Raw genomic sequence first — 20,666 nt, 5'->3', positions numbered from 1 at the left:
GATTACCCACTGTCAGTTTCTATGTATTATATTTATATCTCTTAGCAATTAGCCATTGGGCTTGCACTACATTACTCATAAGACACACCATTTTAAGGCCTTAATTTCTAAAAAGGCTCTAGTATAAGTCTGATTGAAGTTATGAAGGAAATAATTGACTTTCTAGAAGGCCATCAAGTAATTCATGTGGAACAGCTATACCATCACCTCCATGACCTTTTCTTGTCCTAGGCTTCTTAAAACCGTCTTAAGTCTATCACGGTAACGCTGTCACAATTACTGTTTACTACCTCACCAATGTTTATTCACAGATATTTCATTTATTTAACAGGCATGCTTTTCTCGAGTTCTGCAATAATGAAGACGTACGTCGCTTATTTGTCTTCACGAAGCCCCCTAAAAGCGCACTAGGTGCATCGTTATACCCTCCAGTGGAAGTGAGAAGCAAGGCGCTCTTCTTTCTTAAAACAAACCAGGCATCAAAACTTACGAAAGATAACATAAGAGAAGATGTCCTCTTCACTGATTGCTCAACACAGTCACTGCAACAGATGGATTTACTTGCCAAAGAGGTGAGGTTCCATGCACCTCCTAAATTTATGTTGATTGCTTTTGTATAAGCATAAAAAATATGGTGGTTTCGATGGGGAGTTTTCCTGCAAGAGCCAAGAAAAAACTCTCCCAACTGACTTTTTAAAACATTAAAAAATCACCTGGCCATTGGTCAGTGCAGTTGATAAACAGCTCATGATCTCTATCTACAAGACTGAGTCAGCTTGCCAGGGTGTGATCAACATAGGGGAATATTGTGTTAAGATATTTTACATCATCCAAATTGACCATCATCAAATGTGTATAGCACATTAATTAGCAGGAAAAATAATCCCAAAATACGTTTATGTTTGTGGAATCCAATGCAATGTTTCAATGTTGTTATGACTTTTGTGTGTCCTGTTTTTACATTCAACTTCACACATATTATTGGATCTCACAGTGAACAGCAAATGGTCTATTGCATAATACTTAATCTGTTTGTGTATTCATAGGTGTACTTGCCGTTACTATGTACTGATGGTGCCCAGACATATGGTGGTGTCAGTGCTGATAAACTTATGGATGTACTACACAGATTGATGGGAACATTAGAAGTTACCCAGGGTCATGTAGAGGTAAGATTATTTACAGACAAGAACTTTTGAATCCAATCTCTGTTTGTTACTCTCAAATATGTGAATGTATTTTATATTGAAAACTAAATTTAAATTCTATAAACTGCTTATATTTTCGCAAATTTGTAAAGTAATCATTGTTAAAATTTCACAAAATTATTTAGACATGACTTTAAAACCATGCAGATCCTGTTGAAAATATTCTATGTAATACGCAAATTTTGTACTGCGAAAATGTCACTGTTGTTCAAACTGTGTGAAAATTGTGAGCTTATACATTGGCAGGATTTTAAATGCTTGCTGTAGCAATTGTTTGGTTTGTGCAGAACGGGAATCCAAAGATGACTAAAACTGTTACTGTAAAATCTGTATTAGAAGCTGCAATTTCTATTAAAATGGTATATTGCAACAGAGAGGATGCAGCTTCTATTAGAGCATCTACACATATGAGAAATGGTGAATTTTTGGTCTCAATTGTTGAAAAAAAATGGGGCTGACTATTATGGCTGTGGCTTCTAATATAGATTTTATGGTACTAGGACAGATGCTGTAATAATTGTTAGGTTTGTGTGGAACTGGAATGCAAGGGTGACTGAAACTTTTACCTGTGAAAATCAGCCCCAAGTGATCAGTAGCTCAATTATTTTCATTGTAATTTGTTTGACATTTCAGGGTAGAATAACGCTTCCTCTACCGTCCATAGAAGTGTTAGCTGAAGCAGCAGCACTGCCAAATAGAAGAGCTGCTGTAATACATGTATTAGAGTCGTCAGTCATTGGTTGGATCAAACAAATTAGGGTAAGTAATATGCCACACTGAGGAAAAAATATTTCCATTTTCTTTATTTTCACGTATTTGATGTTGATGAGAATGATGAAAAAGGTATAAAAATATGGATTCATCATACTCGGTTCTGAGAAAATCGATGGAGTGTAAATAGCATGTTTTGTTGTATTAAAAACAAATTTTGGCAGACTATGCCTCTTAAACTTTCTTATTTTGGTGGCAAAGCAATATGTATATATCAGTGTAGGTATAGAAATTTTAAATTTAATTTAAATTACCTATAAATGGTATATTCAATACTTCCACGAAATAAAATATAATATTGCCTTCTTAAGAAACAAAATGAACTCTCTCATCAAGAAATGGGGTAAATTCTTGATATGTATTATTTAAAAATCCATTCACAAAAACCACTGTATTATTGTGCTTTTATTAGGAGTAATTACTAGATAATCTGTATATGCTATATAAACTTGCACCAATAAAAATTGTTTTAAATGCAAAAAAAACTAAACATTATTTATATTTATATTTTGCAGATTGTACTGCGGCATAATCCAGTCTCTGATCTGCACAGCAAATATGGACCTAAGCCGGGACCAATGGATGAAGTTGAGATGTGGCAGAAAAGAAGAACTCAGTTGATTTCTATCAACAGTCAGCTGGATTCACCCATAGCCAGTGATATTTTGATGAATTTAGATGAAGCCAACAGTACTTATTCGCATTCATTCCATAATGTTAGGAAAGATATAGACAAGGTAGGGGGGTGTATTCATTTTATGTTGCTAACAGTGACAATACTGGAGGCATGTGTTGAAATTCAATATAATTATCTGTTCATTGGACAGGTTGGTGAATAAAAGTATCTGTCACATTTGATGATGTACTTACTAAAATAATGTAAGACCTATTCTTTAAAATACAATTTTAATTATTAGCCCACCATCATTTCATGAGTCTTAAAAAATCTGAAAGCAATTTTCTACATATTAGCAACTTTGGGCTACCCCTTTTGGTTAGTTAGTAAAACTTTCTGTCTTGGTTTTTTGTTCACTTTTTTTGTTTTTGTTTGCTTTGTCTTATGCTATCTAAAATGTAGCAGATAGATTCCTCTTTCTGAACTATCTAATTGCTGTCAACAATATTATTCCTTTCAAGGTCAATAAATAATCTTTTTTATTTAAATGTTATTGTGTTACAGGCGTTAGTTGAAACAGAAGAGAATCTCAAATTCCTGGGTACGCTGTTACCTTGGTTTGAAGAGTTACATTCAGCTCGTTCACCGCCAGAGATGCTGAGATTATTTGCTCCTCTTATGCACACAATGATGCTTGTCTGGACACATTCAAGGTATAATTTCAAACTCACCTCTAAAATTAACTGTGATTGGATCAAATATGTTATATATCTCAATTTTACTGACTTTTAAGCAATAAGAAAGTGTGTACTTGAAGCATTTAACAAGTCCTTGTAGCACTGCTGCAAGTTGATTTTATATTATGAATATAAAGCACCATCTTGTGACAGCCTATTAAAATTATTTTGTTTTTATGACTGTTCAGATACTATCACCAAGAGGACAAGTTAAATAATTTGTTAAGACTGGTATCAAATGAAGTGGTGGTGAGAGCAGAGTCAATGGTTGGACCAGATGTTGTACAGAATCCACTACAGGTAAGCAATCCTATCGATGAGTTTAACACTTTGCTGTCCACAGAACCAATATTTAGCTGATTTTGTGAATAGTCATGTGTTAACATTATACTTCAAATATTTTTTTTGGCTTGCATAGTCAGGAAAAAAAATCAGAGGCAGAGGTCGAAATTTTGCACTTATACTTTTGTCATGGGCAACCAATTATGAAAACTGGTTGTCCTTTGGAACAACCACAATTTTAGTGTTTTCATAGTACAGAAACATTTTCACTAATTTTTTGAGCAATTGTGTAAAAAGCAGTATGAGATGAATTTGACTGATTGATAAGAAATTATTCTGGTGTCATTGTGAAAGGTAAAATAGTTGACTGAGACAAACCACGAAATACTTTATTTGTCAACTATATTATCATGTGAACAACCAGGTTTTTAAAACAATTATTCTGCTGGACATTTATGCTGCTGTTGTCTCCAGTGCGTCTTTGAATTTCATGTAAACAAACATTGTGTTTTACATGTGTTGTATACATTGCTATGGGTTCCATATAAAACAGGATGCGGTGCAACAACTGTAGTGCTTTACTTTCAACCCCTGCATTATAAAATCAAGTTTTCCGTGAATGCTACTCCTAAATACAAGCATGTGCAATGAACAATGTCAGTGAATGTAACATAGTTTTCACGGTCATGCAGTCACAAGAATTACCTGAACAAAGTGACATTGTTTATCAATTCAAATTCTAGTTTCCTGATTTAAAACCCTTCAGTGGTCTTTTCATTTACTCAAAAGTATTACTGTAAATTCAGTATTAAAGCACGGTAGTCGTCGCGCTGCGCATGTGCGACATTTGTGTTGATAAAGATTAATTTTCCCACAATCCAATGCACTCTTCAAATGGAAATCACAAGTATGAGGTTTGACCTGGGCGCGACTTGCAATGATTACCGCCGGTGACTCCTTGATACCCTTGAATAACATGAAAATTACCTAATTAGAGCTTGGAAACGTCTCAGTTCGTACTCGTTGATCTGCGCAACTATCAAAGTCACCATCTTTGTTTATATGAGACCCATATATCTCGCACATGCTCGACGACTACCACGATTTAAGCTGTGATTTCTTTTAAAATGGTACAATGCAACTGAAGGGATGCAGCTTCTATTATAGCTTCTACACATTTGGTTCTCAATTGGGTGTGGTGCGACTTTTATTAGGAATGCGGCTTCTACTACATATTTTACAGTACCTCATTCACTATCATCTCATCGTCTCTGTGAGGACAATGACTGTCTTTAAAAATAATTTATAGATGTTAGGTTTGTCACAAAATACAACATAGTCACATAAACCACAGTCCCTCAACACCTTGAGGAACTGTGCATAAACACAGTAAGTGTGTAATACTATAGTACATGTAATTATTGCTTGTTTCTTGCAGTCTTATAACCGTATACGCGATGCACTGAGAATCTGCGCTGCGTTCCGTGGTACTTATCTAGATTACAAAGATAAAGCTGATACCATTAATGCACAGAGGAACTCAGACACAGAGGAAGCCTTGTAAGTCCAATTACTTTACTCTTTTGAGTTTGGTGAATTTTGAAATTCATCTGTGTTCACGGGAGGGGGAATGTTAGCTCAATATTGTGGTGGTATTTTCACATCTTTAATGGGAAGGAATTTGTACATTTAAAACTTACTTTTTGTTTGTTCTAGATTATAAATGTATTTGTTCTTTTGGGATTGCATATGCTTATGTATATGTCATGTTAAAGCACTACAGTCGTCATGCAATGTGTGTTTGAATTTCATGTAAACAAACACCATATTTTATATGCATTGCTTACGTCACCATATCGAACATGATGCGTTATGATGACTGTATCGCTTTAAAGTACATGTACATTTTTTAGCTCTTTCCTACATTCGGACAGTAAACTGTTGCATCAACCTTTGCTACGTATCAGTTGATACTTTTGCTGTACTGTCGACATGCATACTTTGCGATACCCTCACATTAACCTCATATTAAGACACAATTCATTCTTGGATCAAACAAAGCCTACTTTTAAATAGTAAATCTATGCATTTTTTGTTATTGACAGGACACTGAACCCTCCAAAGGGTGTGCTGTACAGTACAAAGATGTACGGTTTGACCGCTAAGAAGAAGAGTGAGATGTTGGCTGGTACTTACAAAGAATCTACGTCATCTGACATGGCTACGTTATTGAAGGACGATGAATGGACGGACTCTCCATGGCCGCCCAGGAATGCTGTATGTTTTAACGTCATCAATAGTTTCATGGAAAGGTAAAGAGATTTCAAGTTGTGTTTTCACAATCATATGTTTTTTTTTTTGCTTAGTCACTGTTTTTCTTCAACATCTTGGACTTGTCAGCTTCAGGCCTGGAACTTCAGTATTCTGAGGGCACCCAATGTTACGGTCAACAATTCTAAAAATGCCTTTGAGTAGACTCATTGAAATGATGAATAAAATATTGAAGGGTGTCATGTATTCAGGTGGGGCATGCATTGACCTGCTTGGCACTAAAACAAAATCATCTTTCTACCAGGTGTAATGACGTACTGGAACTGGTGCAGACTGTACGTCACTTTCATTTGCTAAGAACCACAGCTGAGGTTGGTGGCGCAGGAACAAAAAGCTTGGACTCACTTGTCAAGGAAATACATGAAGAATTCAACAAAGCCATGGACAGCTTCTCTGATAAAGTGGGATATGATGTTTTAGATATCACGGATGCACAAGAGTTTGAGAAAGCCTTCTTTGCTTTTAGATCTGTTGTCAAGGTGAGTACTTTTGGATAAATACAAGAGCAACATTTTGGCTTCCCTCCCTGTTTGCTTAGTTACATGCAAAAGGTGATAGATCAACATTGATTTACTTCATGTTTTAAGACAGATATTCCTTCTCCAGCTTAAGTTTTGTTCCAAACATGTTGGTCCTTGTATTGTAAACATCCAGATTACTTTTATGTATGTTAAATGTTTTTTTTCGTTAATTCATATACAGTGAAGCAGGATGAAAATATAATTCATAAATTATTGGTATTCTTACGTACATTGTTAGATTTTTCTCAGATTTATTTCAAATTCAAATTTAAATGTTTTTAAGCCCATTCAAAATGATCTAATTTCACTTTTCATAAACAAATAAAGTGTATTTTTAGATCCTAAATACCTCATACATAATACAAAATCTAAATGGCCTTCAGTAAAAACTGGTAAAGGGAAACTTTCCATGAAATTAATGCATTGACAAAATCAATATATATTGTGTTTGCAACGTATTGTAAATGTGTCACACATGATCTATGATAGTGTATGAGTAAAAATACAGAAAGATTTTAAATTGCACACAGTAAATACTGTAAGCTGTTTTTCACAAATTTCACAAGCCAGTAAAAATTATGAAATTTAAAGCAGTAATCATTCCTTTTGAGTCATATGACTTTTGCAAATTTGTTTTTTCACAAAGCTATAAATCTTCAAATCATGATAACCAGTGATAAAAGTGGTTTACAGTATTGTTTAGATTTCATAGTTTATGAAATTAATTAGTCTATAATATCAGCACCTGAAAAACACTGGGACATCAGTATAGTTTTAAATAAACTTATATTTCCTTCAACAGGATTTAGAAACACGACTAGCTATCGTGTTACGTCAAAGCTTCTTGCAATGCCCGACCATTGGTGCCCAGCTGAGACTACTCGAAGTCTTTGAAGGCGTCAGCGGAAGGGAAATGGTCCAGGAGAATCTAAAAGACAAAGACAGACACCTGATTAACTCGTTAACTAACGAGTTGATATCCGTGAAATCTCTGTTCCATGCTACTATGAGGAAACCACCACTGCATTCCAACATGCCACAGGTTGTCAGTAATTTAATATGGATCAGAGCACTGAAGGCCAGAGTTAAGGTATGTATCTATACATTATTTTTAGCTTGTTATTATTAATTGAATACAACACTGTCCCCGAGGAGATCAGAAGTGAAGTCACTCAAGCAACATAACAAAAATGAAAATAATGGTGACATATAATAAAATAAAAAAAAAAAATGTAACACACTTTTTCTCTGTAAACTGGATTGATGTTACTGCGTTGTAGAAAAAGTGTTTTAATAAATTTTTGCTTTTTTGATATTTATGTCATTTTGTTCATTATCAAAATAAATTTTTGTTTTCTTGTAAAGCCAGGGATGAATGGAATTCATTTCCAAATTGCCTCGTTGCCCAAGGAGTTTGCCTTGATGCTCTTTAAAAAAACGCAGATTTTTCCATTATTATTCCAATATGTAAATCGTATTAAATTTTGCCTTGAACATGGGTTGCTTCTCAACTCAAGTTTAACCCCTGATTATGGTCTCGAATACAGTACTCTTACATAATTTACAAAGGTGTGTGACATATATTTGAATGACCAGCAGAAAATAATTGCAATTTTTGGTTTGCACAAGCTTCTGTTAGAGTTGTGATTCTGTAAATTTTTTCAAAATGACTGTGATCTGTTCACCTAATTCTCCCTTGAAAATTGCTGAATCCAGTTACAGCATAGAATGTCGAAATACATGTATGCTATCAGTGTCATGATTGTTTAGGTATAAACTTGACAGTAATCACTTTTTTGTTTTCCCTCTCAATAGGATCCCATGGAAAAACTGAAACGAATCAGTCCACATTCATTGGAGGGGGACACAGGTTGGCATGTGAGAGACATCTTTTCTGACTGTATGGATGATTTTGAGAAATTTGAAATGAAGATTGTCCGTGATTGGCAAAACAACATAGTGACTGAATTGAGGGATAGACTAAAACAGCCACTATTGGTAAGTCTCATTGTATTTAATTATAATGGCATAGGTACGGTGGTTGGTGTGTTCTTCCATCATCATGTCATAGATGAAGTCTGTTTGGTTAATTCAGCAGTGTAAATTAGAGTAGAATCTGTCCAGACCACCAAACATTCGTTTGGGACAACGATATTCCTTTAAATAGAAAAAAACAGTGTTGGCCTTGTATGCTGTTCCTGTTCTCAGTAAAGTAGTTGATTTCTCCAGTATAATTTGCTCTTTTTTTTTCGCTGAAGTGTGCACGCTCTAGTGTAAAAATGTTCTAATTTATCTGCATTAAGGTAGTTGATTTTGCCGCTGAAAAGTTCAATAGCTCATCAGAATTTAAGGATCAAGGGAAACCAGCGAATAAATTTTATGCTAGAAACCCCCCCCCCCCCATTCTAGCATGGAAACCAAGTGATGGTGCTGTAACTCAAAACTTGTCTATTGCCAATTCATCTCAAACATATATAAATATGAAGGTGTATACATAAATCTACACTTAAATTAAAATTATGCAAAATTCTAGACTGCAAAATGCATTACAGAACCTGCTATTGCTATAATGCTTTAGCATACACCATGTAGACTACAGTGCTGTTACGACAGTGGAGTATGTGTCATATTTGTTTTAAATTAATCGGATAGGTTGCGGAGGAATATGACGAGGAACAGGATTTGCGCCCTCAAGTGGTGAACGTCAACTTAGATCCTGATCTGTATCTGTTACTACGTGAAGTCCACTATCTTGCCCAGCCACCGTACAGCGTGAAAATACCGGATAACGTTAGGGTGTTGTTACGGAATACGGATGCCATCACTTTGAGAACCACTGCTGCCAGATTGGAGACTATTGTGTCTAAATACAACACAGTCATGAAGGGTATTACAGACTTTGAAAGACCTCTCTTTGAGAGAAAGTTAGGCAAGATTGACCATGTAAGTACTTGTTTGGTTTACTGCCTGTTATCGGCTTCTGTTGGATGCGTCAACAAATTCTGAAACGGTTATCCATGTTTGGTCCTCGCCCATACTTTGTCCTTGTAGTCATGCAAATTACTAAAAATAACACTTAATCATTCGCACACTCTGAATCTGATTATTTATGGTTATTTTGTAATTTACAGGTGATTTTCAATCAAAATTGTGCAGATTTATAGAAATTTTGCCTGTCACATGAAATTTTGTACCTCTCTAAAATGACAGGTAGACAAGTGGCTGGCTGAAAGCCTGACAACAAACAATGCAGCACCCTTTGTGTCTGGATGACAAAACCTGACAACAAACAATGCAGCACCCTTTGTGTCTGGATGACAAAACTCTACAACAGTTTGCATGTACAAAAATTAGTCAAGCTGTTTTGTCCTTCAACATTAACTTCACCAGAATATTTACAGATTAACTAAAAAAAAAAAACCTAATGGGCATTTGCAAGTGAATACTGTAGAATACTTTATTATCGCTTGGAATTAATTTTCGCTGAAGGAATGATTCAGTGAAAATAAAATCCAGCGAACATAACTTTTTTCCTATATTTTACATTCAACTTGTCGAAAATCAGAGAAAATAAATTCCATACAAAGCACCAAGAATGTTTTTTTTTCATCGAAAATTAATTCCAGCTAAAGTAAATAGTAATAAGAAATAGACAACTGCGAAATGACGAAATGATTTACAGTTACACTTTGTTATTTAATTTCTAGCTATTTGATCAAGGTTTAACCCACTACACCTGGAAGATGACTGAAAGTGCTGATTTTATTGAGCTAGCACATTCTTTGGTGTGTTCAGATTTACATCATAACCTATCAATTGTACAAACTAATTGTCATGGAATGATTGACATATCCGAATCCTGGTCTAAGATGCCATTGGATGTGTTTGAAGTACGTGAGGCTGATAAGAGCTACTCGATGGATCACTTGATACAGTGGCAGAGGTGAGTGATAATCACATCCCCCACCCCACCCCATAATTATTACTATACATGTATGTAATTGTGAGCAATAATACAAAAACAATACAAAACACCGAAAAAGCCTTTTCAGTAAAAATGTATTTCAGTTAAAATAAAGTAATTTACAGTAATACATGGCATGGTAGACACTACATTATGCAAAGTAGCATGCATTGTGAGTTGGACAAATGCACAGGTATTACCACTGTACATCTCTAGCTAGTTACATGATTTGGTATGTCTTCTATATCATGTGTTGTGTAGTTAAACATTTTGCTTCTGTTCATACATGTGCATTGCTTTGAGTAACACACAGTTCATGTTTACAGAGCTTAGGAGTTGAAAGGTCACCCATTTTCAAAGCAAAATTTTATAAAGCTGTCTTGGCACAGCTGAGAACTTGACAGGAGTTTTAGAACATGCTGGGCCACCAGGCCTGTCTCTTATAAGTCTGTTGCTGACTGTAAACATGATAAATACTATTCAAGACAAAATTACAAACATTTATAATGTCAAATATTCTCTTTAACTTTGCTATAGCTAAGGGAGTGTCTGTCCATTTTTATTTTGAGTTCAGTTTATTATATATTTTTTTTTAGTCAATAACATTCAAGCTCAGGCAATTACTTTGTCAAGTTGCAGGCTCTGTAGACCAACAACTCATTGTTGTTAGTGATAAACACTGCTTGGTGTATAGGAATAGTCTGTGGAAAAATTGTAATTTTTGAAAAACATCATAGCAAACTCTGAGGGCATCATTGTCTTTGAATGTCTCTGAGAAATTCAATCCTGTGTTTACTTTGATTAACATAGCTTTCATCTTTGTCGTGTATTATTAGGTTATCACCGTACAAGAATATCGCAAAGTATGCAGTACAGTGATTGTATTGACTGAAGCATAGTGCGTTTCTGTACTGCCTAAGTGCATACTTTGCTGTATTCTTGTGTTGACCTTATTATTATACATGTAGTAGTAATAATTTAATGAGAGGTAACAATCCAAAATAGCAATAAAGAAAGTTTCGTGCTGTGCGAAATTTGCATTCAATGACAGGTTTCTATTTCCAATCATCAGTAAATTAATATATTATTTTTTTTTGTTTACAGTGCCCTTGACGAGGAGCACCACAATTACGTTGTGCCATCAGGAAATAAAATACACCAGCTTCTAATGTCATCATTTGAGGTGAGTTTGTGACTAATAAAAACAAAAGGAATTCATATTAGCCTGGTAGAAGGCAATGTACATATTTACCAGTATTGAAAAATCTTCTTCTCACTCGGTTTATTTTTCATTGTGTGCACTACAGATTGAATTGTTTTGGATTATGCACTCCAGTGTATTATAAGAAATGTGTAAGCAATTTGCATGTAATATCTCAATTGAAAATGAAATACTGTTATCAGATGAACTAAGTATTTTTGATGTCTTGTATGTTTTGTAGGCTGTTGAAATCAGCAGAGCATCACCAGCATGGGAAGAATATGTTGCACACATGGATGCATTAGTCCTGAATGGATTGAAACAAGCCACAGTCAAAAGTCTTAAATCTATGTTAAATACTATTGTACATTCCAATATGGCAGAGGTAGGTATACGACTACCGGTACTAGTCAGATCAGGTCATGCCTGGGAGCTGTAAGTTTTTACCAGTTTTTTGCTGGGATAAATGCAATATCTTTGTCAGACATAATTGTAATGTATTTCAGTTGGGAATCAGAAGTATGTTTTCCATTTGTGTTAATTCATCAAAAATTGTCACATAGAGCTGCTTGAAACTTTCTCTTCATAATACCATTAAATCAACAATTGGAAAAAAGTGCTTACTATTCCAATTGTTACTGGTTCCACATATATTTTGTCGCTTGATTTTTACAGAAACAAGGTACCATTACACCAATATTAACAATACGTATGGAGCTTATAGAGAGTGTTGTCAGTTTCACCCCACCATTGGATCAAAACACGGCTGTTGTCAGCGTACAAGAAAGAGTCAACCAATGGCTGATTGGATTCCGAAACAGAGGATCTTTGGTCAAAATGCTTGGAGAAGAAGAGGAGGTACAAAACTTATCTGGTCATGATATTTGCAAAGATAATGTCAGATTCCTGATGCGAACAAATATTTGTATATCGATTTTTTCTTATGGTATTTCAAAGCTAAAAAGCGTTATACCTTATACCTTGATTAGCAGAACATGCACTTACATAAATGTGTGGTATGTCTATGGTCAAAATAAGTTTTTATGATCTGTTAAATGATCTAGTATACAAGACATGCAACTGTTGGTTTACCTGTCCTTTTATTGGAGACGCACTTCTTATAGGGCAAATTCAGTATAGTGTTTACTCTGGGGTTTGAATTTCTGAAATCAAGCAAATAAAATAATATCTGGAGTCAATTCAGTGATAATTGTAGCCCGTCATCAAATCAAGAGCCTAATAAAAACATCCAATTCACTTTTTTCCCTACTGAGTGTTTGCTCCTTGTAGTTCCAGCATTGAAAAAGACAAAAAAGTTGAATGTTGGGTTTCAAAGCAAAAAAAAACGTGTACAGCATCCTTAAGTGGATTTTACAATGCAGATATTGGGCTTTATCGCTGATATAGTAGATCTGTATTGAATTTTACAATTTGTTTGTTTTTCTGTATTAGCATGGCTATGAGGAGTACATCACAATGGATGAAGAGGTACATCAGTTTACACAGCAGATAATGATGATGGTGAAGGAGAACGGTGAAGAATGCAAGGTAATAATATTGCTTCATACATCTACAGGGTGCAACAATTATCAAATACCAATAGACCTGTATATACCTCACACCAAGTTGTGTATGTATGTTCTCAATAGGGGGGGGGATTGCTTTAATCAGATTCAAACTGTTTCACAATTTCTTGCATTTTATGAAAAAAACGATGTCAAGACTTGCAGTTCAGTATTCTGCGGATGACCCATTTCAAGGCTGAAAGATTGAAATAACATTGGTACATGTATATATTAAACTGTAATTATTAAAATATTTTTTTCTAACACAGGAATTGCTGAAACTATTTACAAAGTATACTTTTCTGTGGTTGCAAGACATCAATGCCACGTTTGAAGAGTTTTTGAATGGACATATATCTCCCAATCCACTGCGTGATCCATCTAGAATCAGCCCAGCTGCTGGAATGAGGGAAATAGCCTCAGCTAGATCCATCAAATCATCTAACAGTGATCGGTATGAGGATCTATATTACTTTATTAATTGAATATAAATTAAATACTTGCTAGGAAAGAGAAGGATAGGGGGTGTATTCTGGTTGAAACTAGGGTGGGATATTGTTGGGGGGACTCATATAACCACAATATACTGGTAACTGGAATAGGAGGTTGAGATGGAGTTGTGTATCAACATATTACCATTAAGGGATAAATACTGGTTACTATTTCACATCTACCAAGGGATGTAGATATTGCTACCAGTTTAGAGTGCATGCAGATTTCATATAAATTATAGTATTGCTATTGCATGGCCTTATAAGTGTACTAACATGTTATTATTGCGGCATGTTTTATTCTACTGAACTGCTGCATCCACATCGCCTTGTATTATTGGTACACATAATGCAAGTCTTTAACTGCTATATTTCTCCAGCATTTACATTAACCCTTCAAATGGTGTAATATTTCTAGTCAGTTTTGTGAATGCAGCAGCACAGTGTTCTTGCATGTTATGATTGCTTTAAATTGTTGTACATGTGCAGTCAAACCTGTGTATAGCGACCACTAAAGGGACTTCATGGACAGGTGGTCTTTATGGAATATTTTGTCATTGATTGCCAACTCATACATTTGACATAATATTTTGTCATTGATTGCCAACTCATACATTTGACGTAATATTTGTCCATAAAATACTGAGACTATGCTGTTGCAACTGAAACATTTTTGTTTGAGTTCATCAAAATTAAGTAAAATTGAAAATTGTTTTTAACAGAATGATAAATATTATTTTGGTCTCTAAACAAACTCGAATCAGCAAAAATATTGCTGAAAGGATGGTCACATAAGACAGATTGTCTTAATGCACAAGGTTTCTCAAACACTATGCATTGGGACTGTCTATAAGTGGTCACTGTAGGCAAGTGTTTCTTATATAAGTGGTCACTAACACTGGTTTGACTGTAGTTATATTTTACTCACGTTTGCAAATGCATGTTTTTTTTTATATTTAAAACTTCTAATTGCATGTTTCTATGTTCAATTTCTATTTTCATGTTTCTATGTTCAATTTCTATTTTCATGTTTCTATGTTCACTTTCTATTTTCATGTTTCTATGTTCACTTTATATTTTCATGTTTCTATGTTCAATTTTTATTTTCATGTTTCTATGTTCAATTTCTATTTTCATGTTTCTATGTTCACTTTATATTTTCATGTTTCTATGTTCACTATATATTTTCATGTTCTCTGACTGTTTCCATTGTTTCATTCATTTATCTGCATATTCATGTGTTCACATCATTTTTCCTATGTTCTCATGTTTTATGTTTATGCATGTTTGCTACGTGTATCTATGTTTTTCTTTTTCTATATTGAAATTTTCTTGTTTTCTATGTTCTTCTTCCTTGTATCCCATTGCTATATTTCTCTTAATGCTTTATATGTGTTCCATTCTCATTTTTCTGTCTATCAACTCCAAAAGGCTTCAGAGACAGATATCTCATATTCAGACATATGGGTGAGTGGAAAATCTAACCTGATAATTCTTTTTCTATGTCTCTTTATTCATTCATTCATCATTGGTGTGTATTGTAACAAGCTTGCTTACAAATCATCAGTATAATCTGGGTCTCTCTGTGTTAGCAATGATGAAGTTTAAACCGTGAAAGTACCATAGTCTATTATTGCTAGTCCAAATAATCGTTTAAACAGAAAAGAGAATTTTATATGTGGTGTATATGCCACATGTAACCCATATTGAATGTGAGACGCGATACACTGACTGTGGTGTTGTAAGTAGTAGGTCATAGACTTTTTTCAAGACAATCTGTAACACAGTCTGTTTTTGATATCAAAAAACAGTGGTCGTCATGCTGCATCATGTTCAATATGGGATTTATAGCATCTTATGCAACGCAAAATGAGTGTTTATTCCTGGTTACCAAGCTGATAGCTGAAAAATACAAATTCAGTGAAAATACAGAAATTGTCATATTTGCAACATAAATATTATGGAGCTTCATCAAACTAACACCAGAAAGGCCCCCTTAGCTTACTGGTTGCTCTCAATCAGTGCTGCTTAGTGCATTGCAATAAATGTGGCAATATTGTTGGGTAATAATATTATATAATATTATTAATATTATAATAATAATAGTAACAAACTTGTAAAGTATAGAATGATTTAAGGTTTGTTATATAGTGGTGGTGGTCTCATTCAAGAAGTGCACTCACATGAATAACATGTAATGTAAAATAAATATGGGAGATAAATAAATTTATGTCTGTGGCCACCAAATGAAAGGTTTTGGTAAATAATTGATATAATTTGTGCTGTACAGTAAGTATAATATAATAACCATGGAAGTCATGTTGTGGATCGGTCACCTGTGTTCTCGCCAGAAATTCAAACCACTGTGACGTTAAAATTGACTTACTTATTCATAAATATTCCAAACAGAAATTGTAATTATCTGTAAAATCTTCTTTTAGATCAGCTGTAAACTCATTTTTTCCTTCAAAATTCCATTATTCACATTTCTTTTATATATTTTTCTATAATTGATTTGTTTTATATTTTTTTATACCAAACACCCCTGGTAAGCCTATTTTTCCATTAATGAACATTTATGAAAAAATATGGAAAAAATTATTATGATTTATTTTGTTATACTTTCAAAAAGTTTATACATCTTGGCTGTAAGCTATTTGATTGATTGCAAGAATTGTTTTATTTAAAATTGTAAAAATAAAAAAATGACAGTAATTTACTTACAATCATTTTTAATTTAATTTTACGATCATGATCTATATTCTATGTAAACTTTTAAATGTAAAGGGAATTTTTAGATTTTAATTTGTTAGAAAATTATTTTGTAATAATACACACATTATTTAGAAACTGTTGTTTCTTTTAATTGCAAAATTCTTATCATAATTTCCAACTCAATTCATCTTGTTATAGACTGAAGACATAACTCAGTTTTGTTTGTTTCAGTGCTAGTACAGCATCCAATAGCATTGGGGCATCTGGTCTGATGGGTACAGCTGAAAGGTCTTTTTTGACACCAAAGAAATCCCGAGATGCAAACATGAATGTACCAACACTGGACATGTTTGATTCAGAGATAGATGTATATCAGGTGAGTGGTAATGATGTGTACAGTCTCTAGATCATTTCAGATTTGCAAAATTCCTACATTCTTTCGATGAAGATGTGGTGATTCATGATCATCGTGTTAATTGACGATTTGTCATATAAAAGTATATTCTGAACCTGTCTTTTTAGAGTTGTGATAAGATTCAACAGAAATAGAAATACACGTAATGCACATGACTGCCATGATGTACGTCTCTTCCTGTGTTAACTATATTTTATATAAAATATTTTAGGTTTCAATTTTTTTTGCTAAAAAAAAAGTATCCGTAATCAAAAAAATGCATTTGGCTTTTTCATAGTGATGAGTGGAACTGCCTCACAGACTGTGCATGACATATTGCAATGTATTGTTTCCTGACACAAAAATAAAAAACTAAAACTTAAATTTGTTTGCCTCATGACTTCTTGCAGACTGCTAGAGATGAGATATTCAGACTACAAGACCACCAGGATGTCGGTTGGCTACGTGTTGATTTGACACCAATCAAACAAGTACTAACCACATATGCCAGTAGGTGGATGTGGACGTTTACCAAGTATCTTTCTGACCAGGTAAGAACATCTAAATATATAATGACCATTGTGCTCACCACATGTCAAATCACTTTGTGTTTTTTTGTATACATGGGTGTTGCTAAGTTGAGTTGGTGACTAGATTTAGAAACTAGGAGGCGTAATTGTGGCACTTTTCTATTGATTGCAAGTCTTAAATATACAAAGTAGCTAACTGAACAAGCCAAGTAGACAGCTGTTTAGTTGGCAGCCACCTTTTAATGAAACCCCAGCGTATATATTCTTGCCAGCCATGAATGTAACATAGGCATGTCATGAAGATGATTTTTTCCAGTAATAAACTTGTAAATAAAACTTTGCAGTAATTTGATACCAGTGACTTGTTATTTTTGTGTGAGATTAATTTATTGCTACTACTATAATGCTACTGTTCTCTCAGTGAAGGTCTTTCTGATAATGTATGTTCACATTAAAAACAAAATAATTCAGATAGCACACCACTAGAGGGCGCCATGTAACAACAACTTTCAACTGTATATGTTATCTTGATGACTTTGTTTTAATTATGTGAAATACCAGTAGTTATTTTCCAGGATCTAGTCCAGTATCTGGTTGATGTTTAGAAATGCTTTATAGTTAATGTAAACGTGCTATGTCCTACTTACACAGGTGACTGACTTGTTGACTGAATTGGATCTATTCTTGATGCACATAGAGCCTCAGATTGAGGGAATAACTGGTGAAGAAAGAGACACCGCCTCCTTTATGAAAATGATGAGGCTTTTCAATGAAGTAAGTACAATTGTATTTTTGATGAGGAATTGTAAATGGACTTTATGGGAAGTCTTTTAAATCCTGCAGAATGGTCTGATTGTAACCACAATAGCCTATTTATTATGCGTGAATACAGCTATCTAATTAACATGCGAACATTTAAAAGAGCAACAAATTCTCAAAATTTCACTGAGAAAAAGGTCCTAATAAATGACAAAGAGCAAATATTATAAGAGTACACAAACTTGTTGCCATGGAAACAATGCCCTTTGTAATTTCCAAATAGCATTAGACCCTAATCTAAAGTCATTGTAATAAAAACTACCCACGTTTTCTTGTGAGACTTTTAAATAGCCAACTGTAGGAAATAATTTTGCAAAATTGCAGGAGTGTGCCAGCTGTGACCCTCTCAAAAGCTGACCTAACAATTATATCATATTTTTCATACTTTTATTATTATTAAAATAATAATGAAAGAAAATAAATTATAAAAAAACAAAAATTGTAAAAATAAATACAAATGCCAGTATTGCAAGGAATTATCATTAATCCAGCTTGGTAGTAATTTTACAGTGTGATAATATTTTGTTGTTTTGCTCAGTAAGGAACACAGTTGTGTCAACAATTTTAAATTTGTTTTGAACTCTCTCAAAATGGGCAGTATATTATTTATCATTGTTACTATATCACAGTCTGTCCTAGATTATGAAAATTTGAATATTATTGGCCGATTAAAAAACAGTATACAATCACATAACCATTACATCATCATTTCTATATCACTATTTTAGGTGTCAGCCAAACAACAAGAAATGGATGGCAAGTTCACTGCAATGAACCGTACTGTTCTGCTGATCAAGAAATATGGACAGCAACTTCCAGAGAGCACACAGAGACTGTTTGATGCAGCGCCTGGTAGATGGAATAACCTCAAAACTAAGGTTTCTTTAGCAAAGCAGAGATTGGGACCACGCATACAGGAAGAAGCTGATAGTATTACCAAAGTGAGTTGACAAATAATTACTTTACAGAGACTAGTTTATTCTTACATCATGGCAGGTTAATATTAACAGACAGGCAATTTAGGTTGCATATAACACACAACCTATGGGGGAATAAAATGTTTTGGCCTAGAGTATCGGCACCTTAGGGTGCCGTGGGATGCCTTGAACCTGCCCAGTTTTCATTTGACTGCTATGAAATATCACAACTGGAGTGTTTTGGGCAGTTTTTATTACTGCTGCTCACAATGCTGGGAAGATTAAAATAAATTTTACATTGAATTTTCTTGCATAGCAACAGGCTAATACAATCACTTGACACTACTTCCCCTGATTACGTTGTGTACATGACTCCTTTCATTGCCCCTGGTCTCTACAGCCACATTAGTCGTCACATCCGAGGCAGTGTCGGGAATGCACTCCTGCTACTTTCTAAATTTGGTATACTAGAAAAATTAGTGGAACCCATGTACAATGGGTGTGTTCATATACAGTTTTTTTAAGGCAATATTTCTGTGTTGATTATTTTTCAAAAAATTAACATTCTATTGATATTTCCTTTTTTGTTTTTGTTTTTCAAGGACTTAACAGCATTTGGTGAACGTGTTGAAGCTTTCAATAGCGAGTTATCATCATCTGAAATCTACACAAGAGACTGTACAATAGACAGGGCGTATGACTTGATCAACGACTTCACTGATAGATTGGATGAACTGGATGGCGAGGCACAGGTAAACAAATTGTCAACATGCTTACAATAATCATGTACACCTAAGAATATTATGTTTCTATGCTTCAAGTTGAGATCTGTTGCAGAACTAAAATCAAACATCTATGAGTCTTGTTATTTTAGTGAGATAAAGATTGTATATATTAGGGTAGATTCAGTGGTTGCTGATCTTATTTGAATAACTTGTATGTACTTATATTGAAAACAATATTCCTGCTTCTTCAATTCTATAGTATTTCTTCTACCAGTATTACATACTGATCTCTCAGTCATGTTTCTAGTTTCATGCACATCTCTGACCAATTGGCCATTGTACATATTTACGTTCTGTGTGCATAGACATATCCATTGACTCGTTGGCAAGAACTAGTCATTTGCAATCAAAGATAAAATAACGACATTGTGTGCTGCTGTTATTAAATAGACATGCATGTGTTCTGTTAATAAAACAACTTATGGACAATGTTATCACAGTAGAATACGAGTCTGTGTTGATCAGGAAATGACATTTATTATCATACAAATAATGATTGTCAAAAATTTAAACAATTATGTTACAGTATGTAATAGCCCAATTCCTGACAAATCTTACAAAAACGTAACCTTTCTTTTGAAATCTAACTCAGACTGCTCGATTTCTTTTATCAGTAAGTGACCAGTACTAACCTTTACAATGTAATATCTTGTAAATGTCACTTGATGTCTTTACTAATTCTCTGTATCTGCTTCTTGCTTTATATTAAGGACTTTGTAGATTTACTCAGTGCTTCGGTGAGGGGACTTGTCTTAGTCATGTTTTGTAGATTACTTTCTGCATGTCGCCTAGCTAAACTTCTGCTGTGTTTTTTATTTG

At 34.2% G+C, this 20,666-nt stretch overlaps 1 protein-coding gene across 1 annotated transcript in view; it reads left to right on the top strand.

Annotated features, from left to right (window-relative positions):
• Positions 1–20,666, top strand: part of LOC102805713 (uncharacterized) — a 44,701-nt gene that overhangs the window by 1,622 nt on the left and 22,413 nt on the right. Inside the window, exons 3-25 of the mRNA XM_085498704.1 lie at positions 332–572; positions 1,047–1,169; positions 1,842–1,967; positions 2,495–2,716; positions 3,160–3,308; positions 3,521–3,632; positions 5,053–5,174; positions 5,720–5,926; positions 6,190–6,424; positions 7,269–7,556; positions 8,282–8,464; positions 9,119–9,325; positions 10,174–10,409; positions 11,535–11,613; positions 11,873–12,016; positions 12,307–12,489; positions 13,084–13,179; positions 13,466–13,650; positions 16,634–16,778; positions 17,207–17,347; positions 17,978–18,100; positions 18,874–19,086; positions 19,665–19,814. Coding sequence (XP_085354830.1) covers positions 332–572; positions 1,047–1,169; positions 1,842–1,967; positions 2,495–2,716; positions 3,160–3,308; positions 3,521–3,632; positions 5,053–5,174; positions 5,720–5,926; positions 6,190–6,424; positions 7,269–7,556; positions 8,282–8,464; positions 9,119–9,325; positions 10,174–10,409; positions 11,535–11,613; positions 11,873–12,016; positions 12,307–12,489; positions 13,084–13,179; positions 13,466–13,650; positions 16,634–16,778; positions 17,207–17,347; positions 17,978–18,100; positions 18,874–19,086; positions 19,665–19,814 — 3,910 coding nt within the window. The remainder of the gene's footprint in view (positions 1–331; positions 573–1,046; positions 1,170–1,841; positions 1,968–2,494; positions 2,717–3,159; positions 3,309–3,520; positions 3,633–5,052; positions 5,175–5,719; positions 5,927–6,189; positions 6,425–7,268; positions 7,557–8,281; positions 8,465–9,118; positions 9,326–10,173; positions 10,410–11,534; positions 11,614–11,872; positions 12,017–12,306; positions 12,490–13,083; positions 13,180–13,465; positions 13,651–16,633; positions 16,779–17,206; positions 17,348–17,977; positions 18,101–18,873; positions 19,087–19,664; positions 19,815–20,666) is intronic.

This window comes from Saccoglossus kowalevskii, chromosome 5 (assembly GCF_978046115.1).
Source record: "Saccoglossus kowalevskii chromosome 5, keSacKowa6.1, whole genome shotgun sequence".
In the NCBI taxonomy this organism is placed as follows: domain Eukaryota; kingdom Metazoa; phylum Hemichordata; class Enteropneusta; family Harrimaniidae; genus Saccoglossus; species Saccoglossus kowalevskii.
Note: the sequence above shows the minus strand (reverse complement) of the source record. Positions and strands in the feature narration are given on the sequence as shown.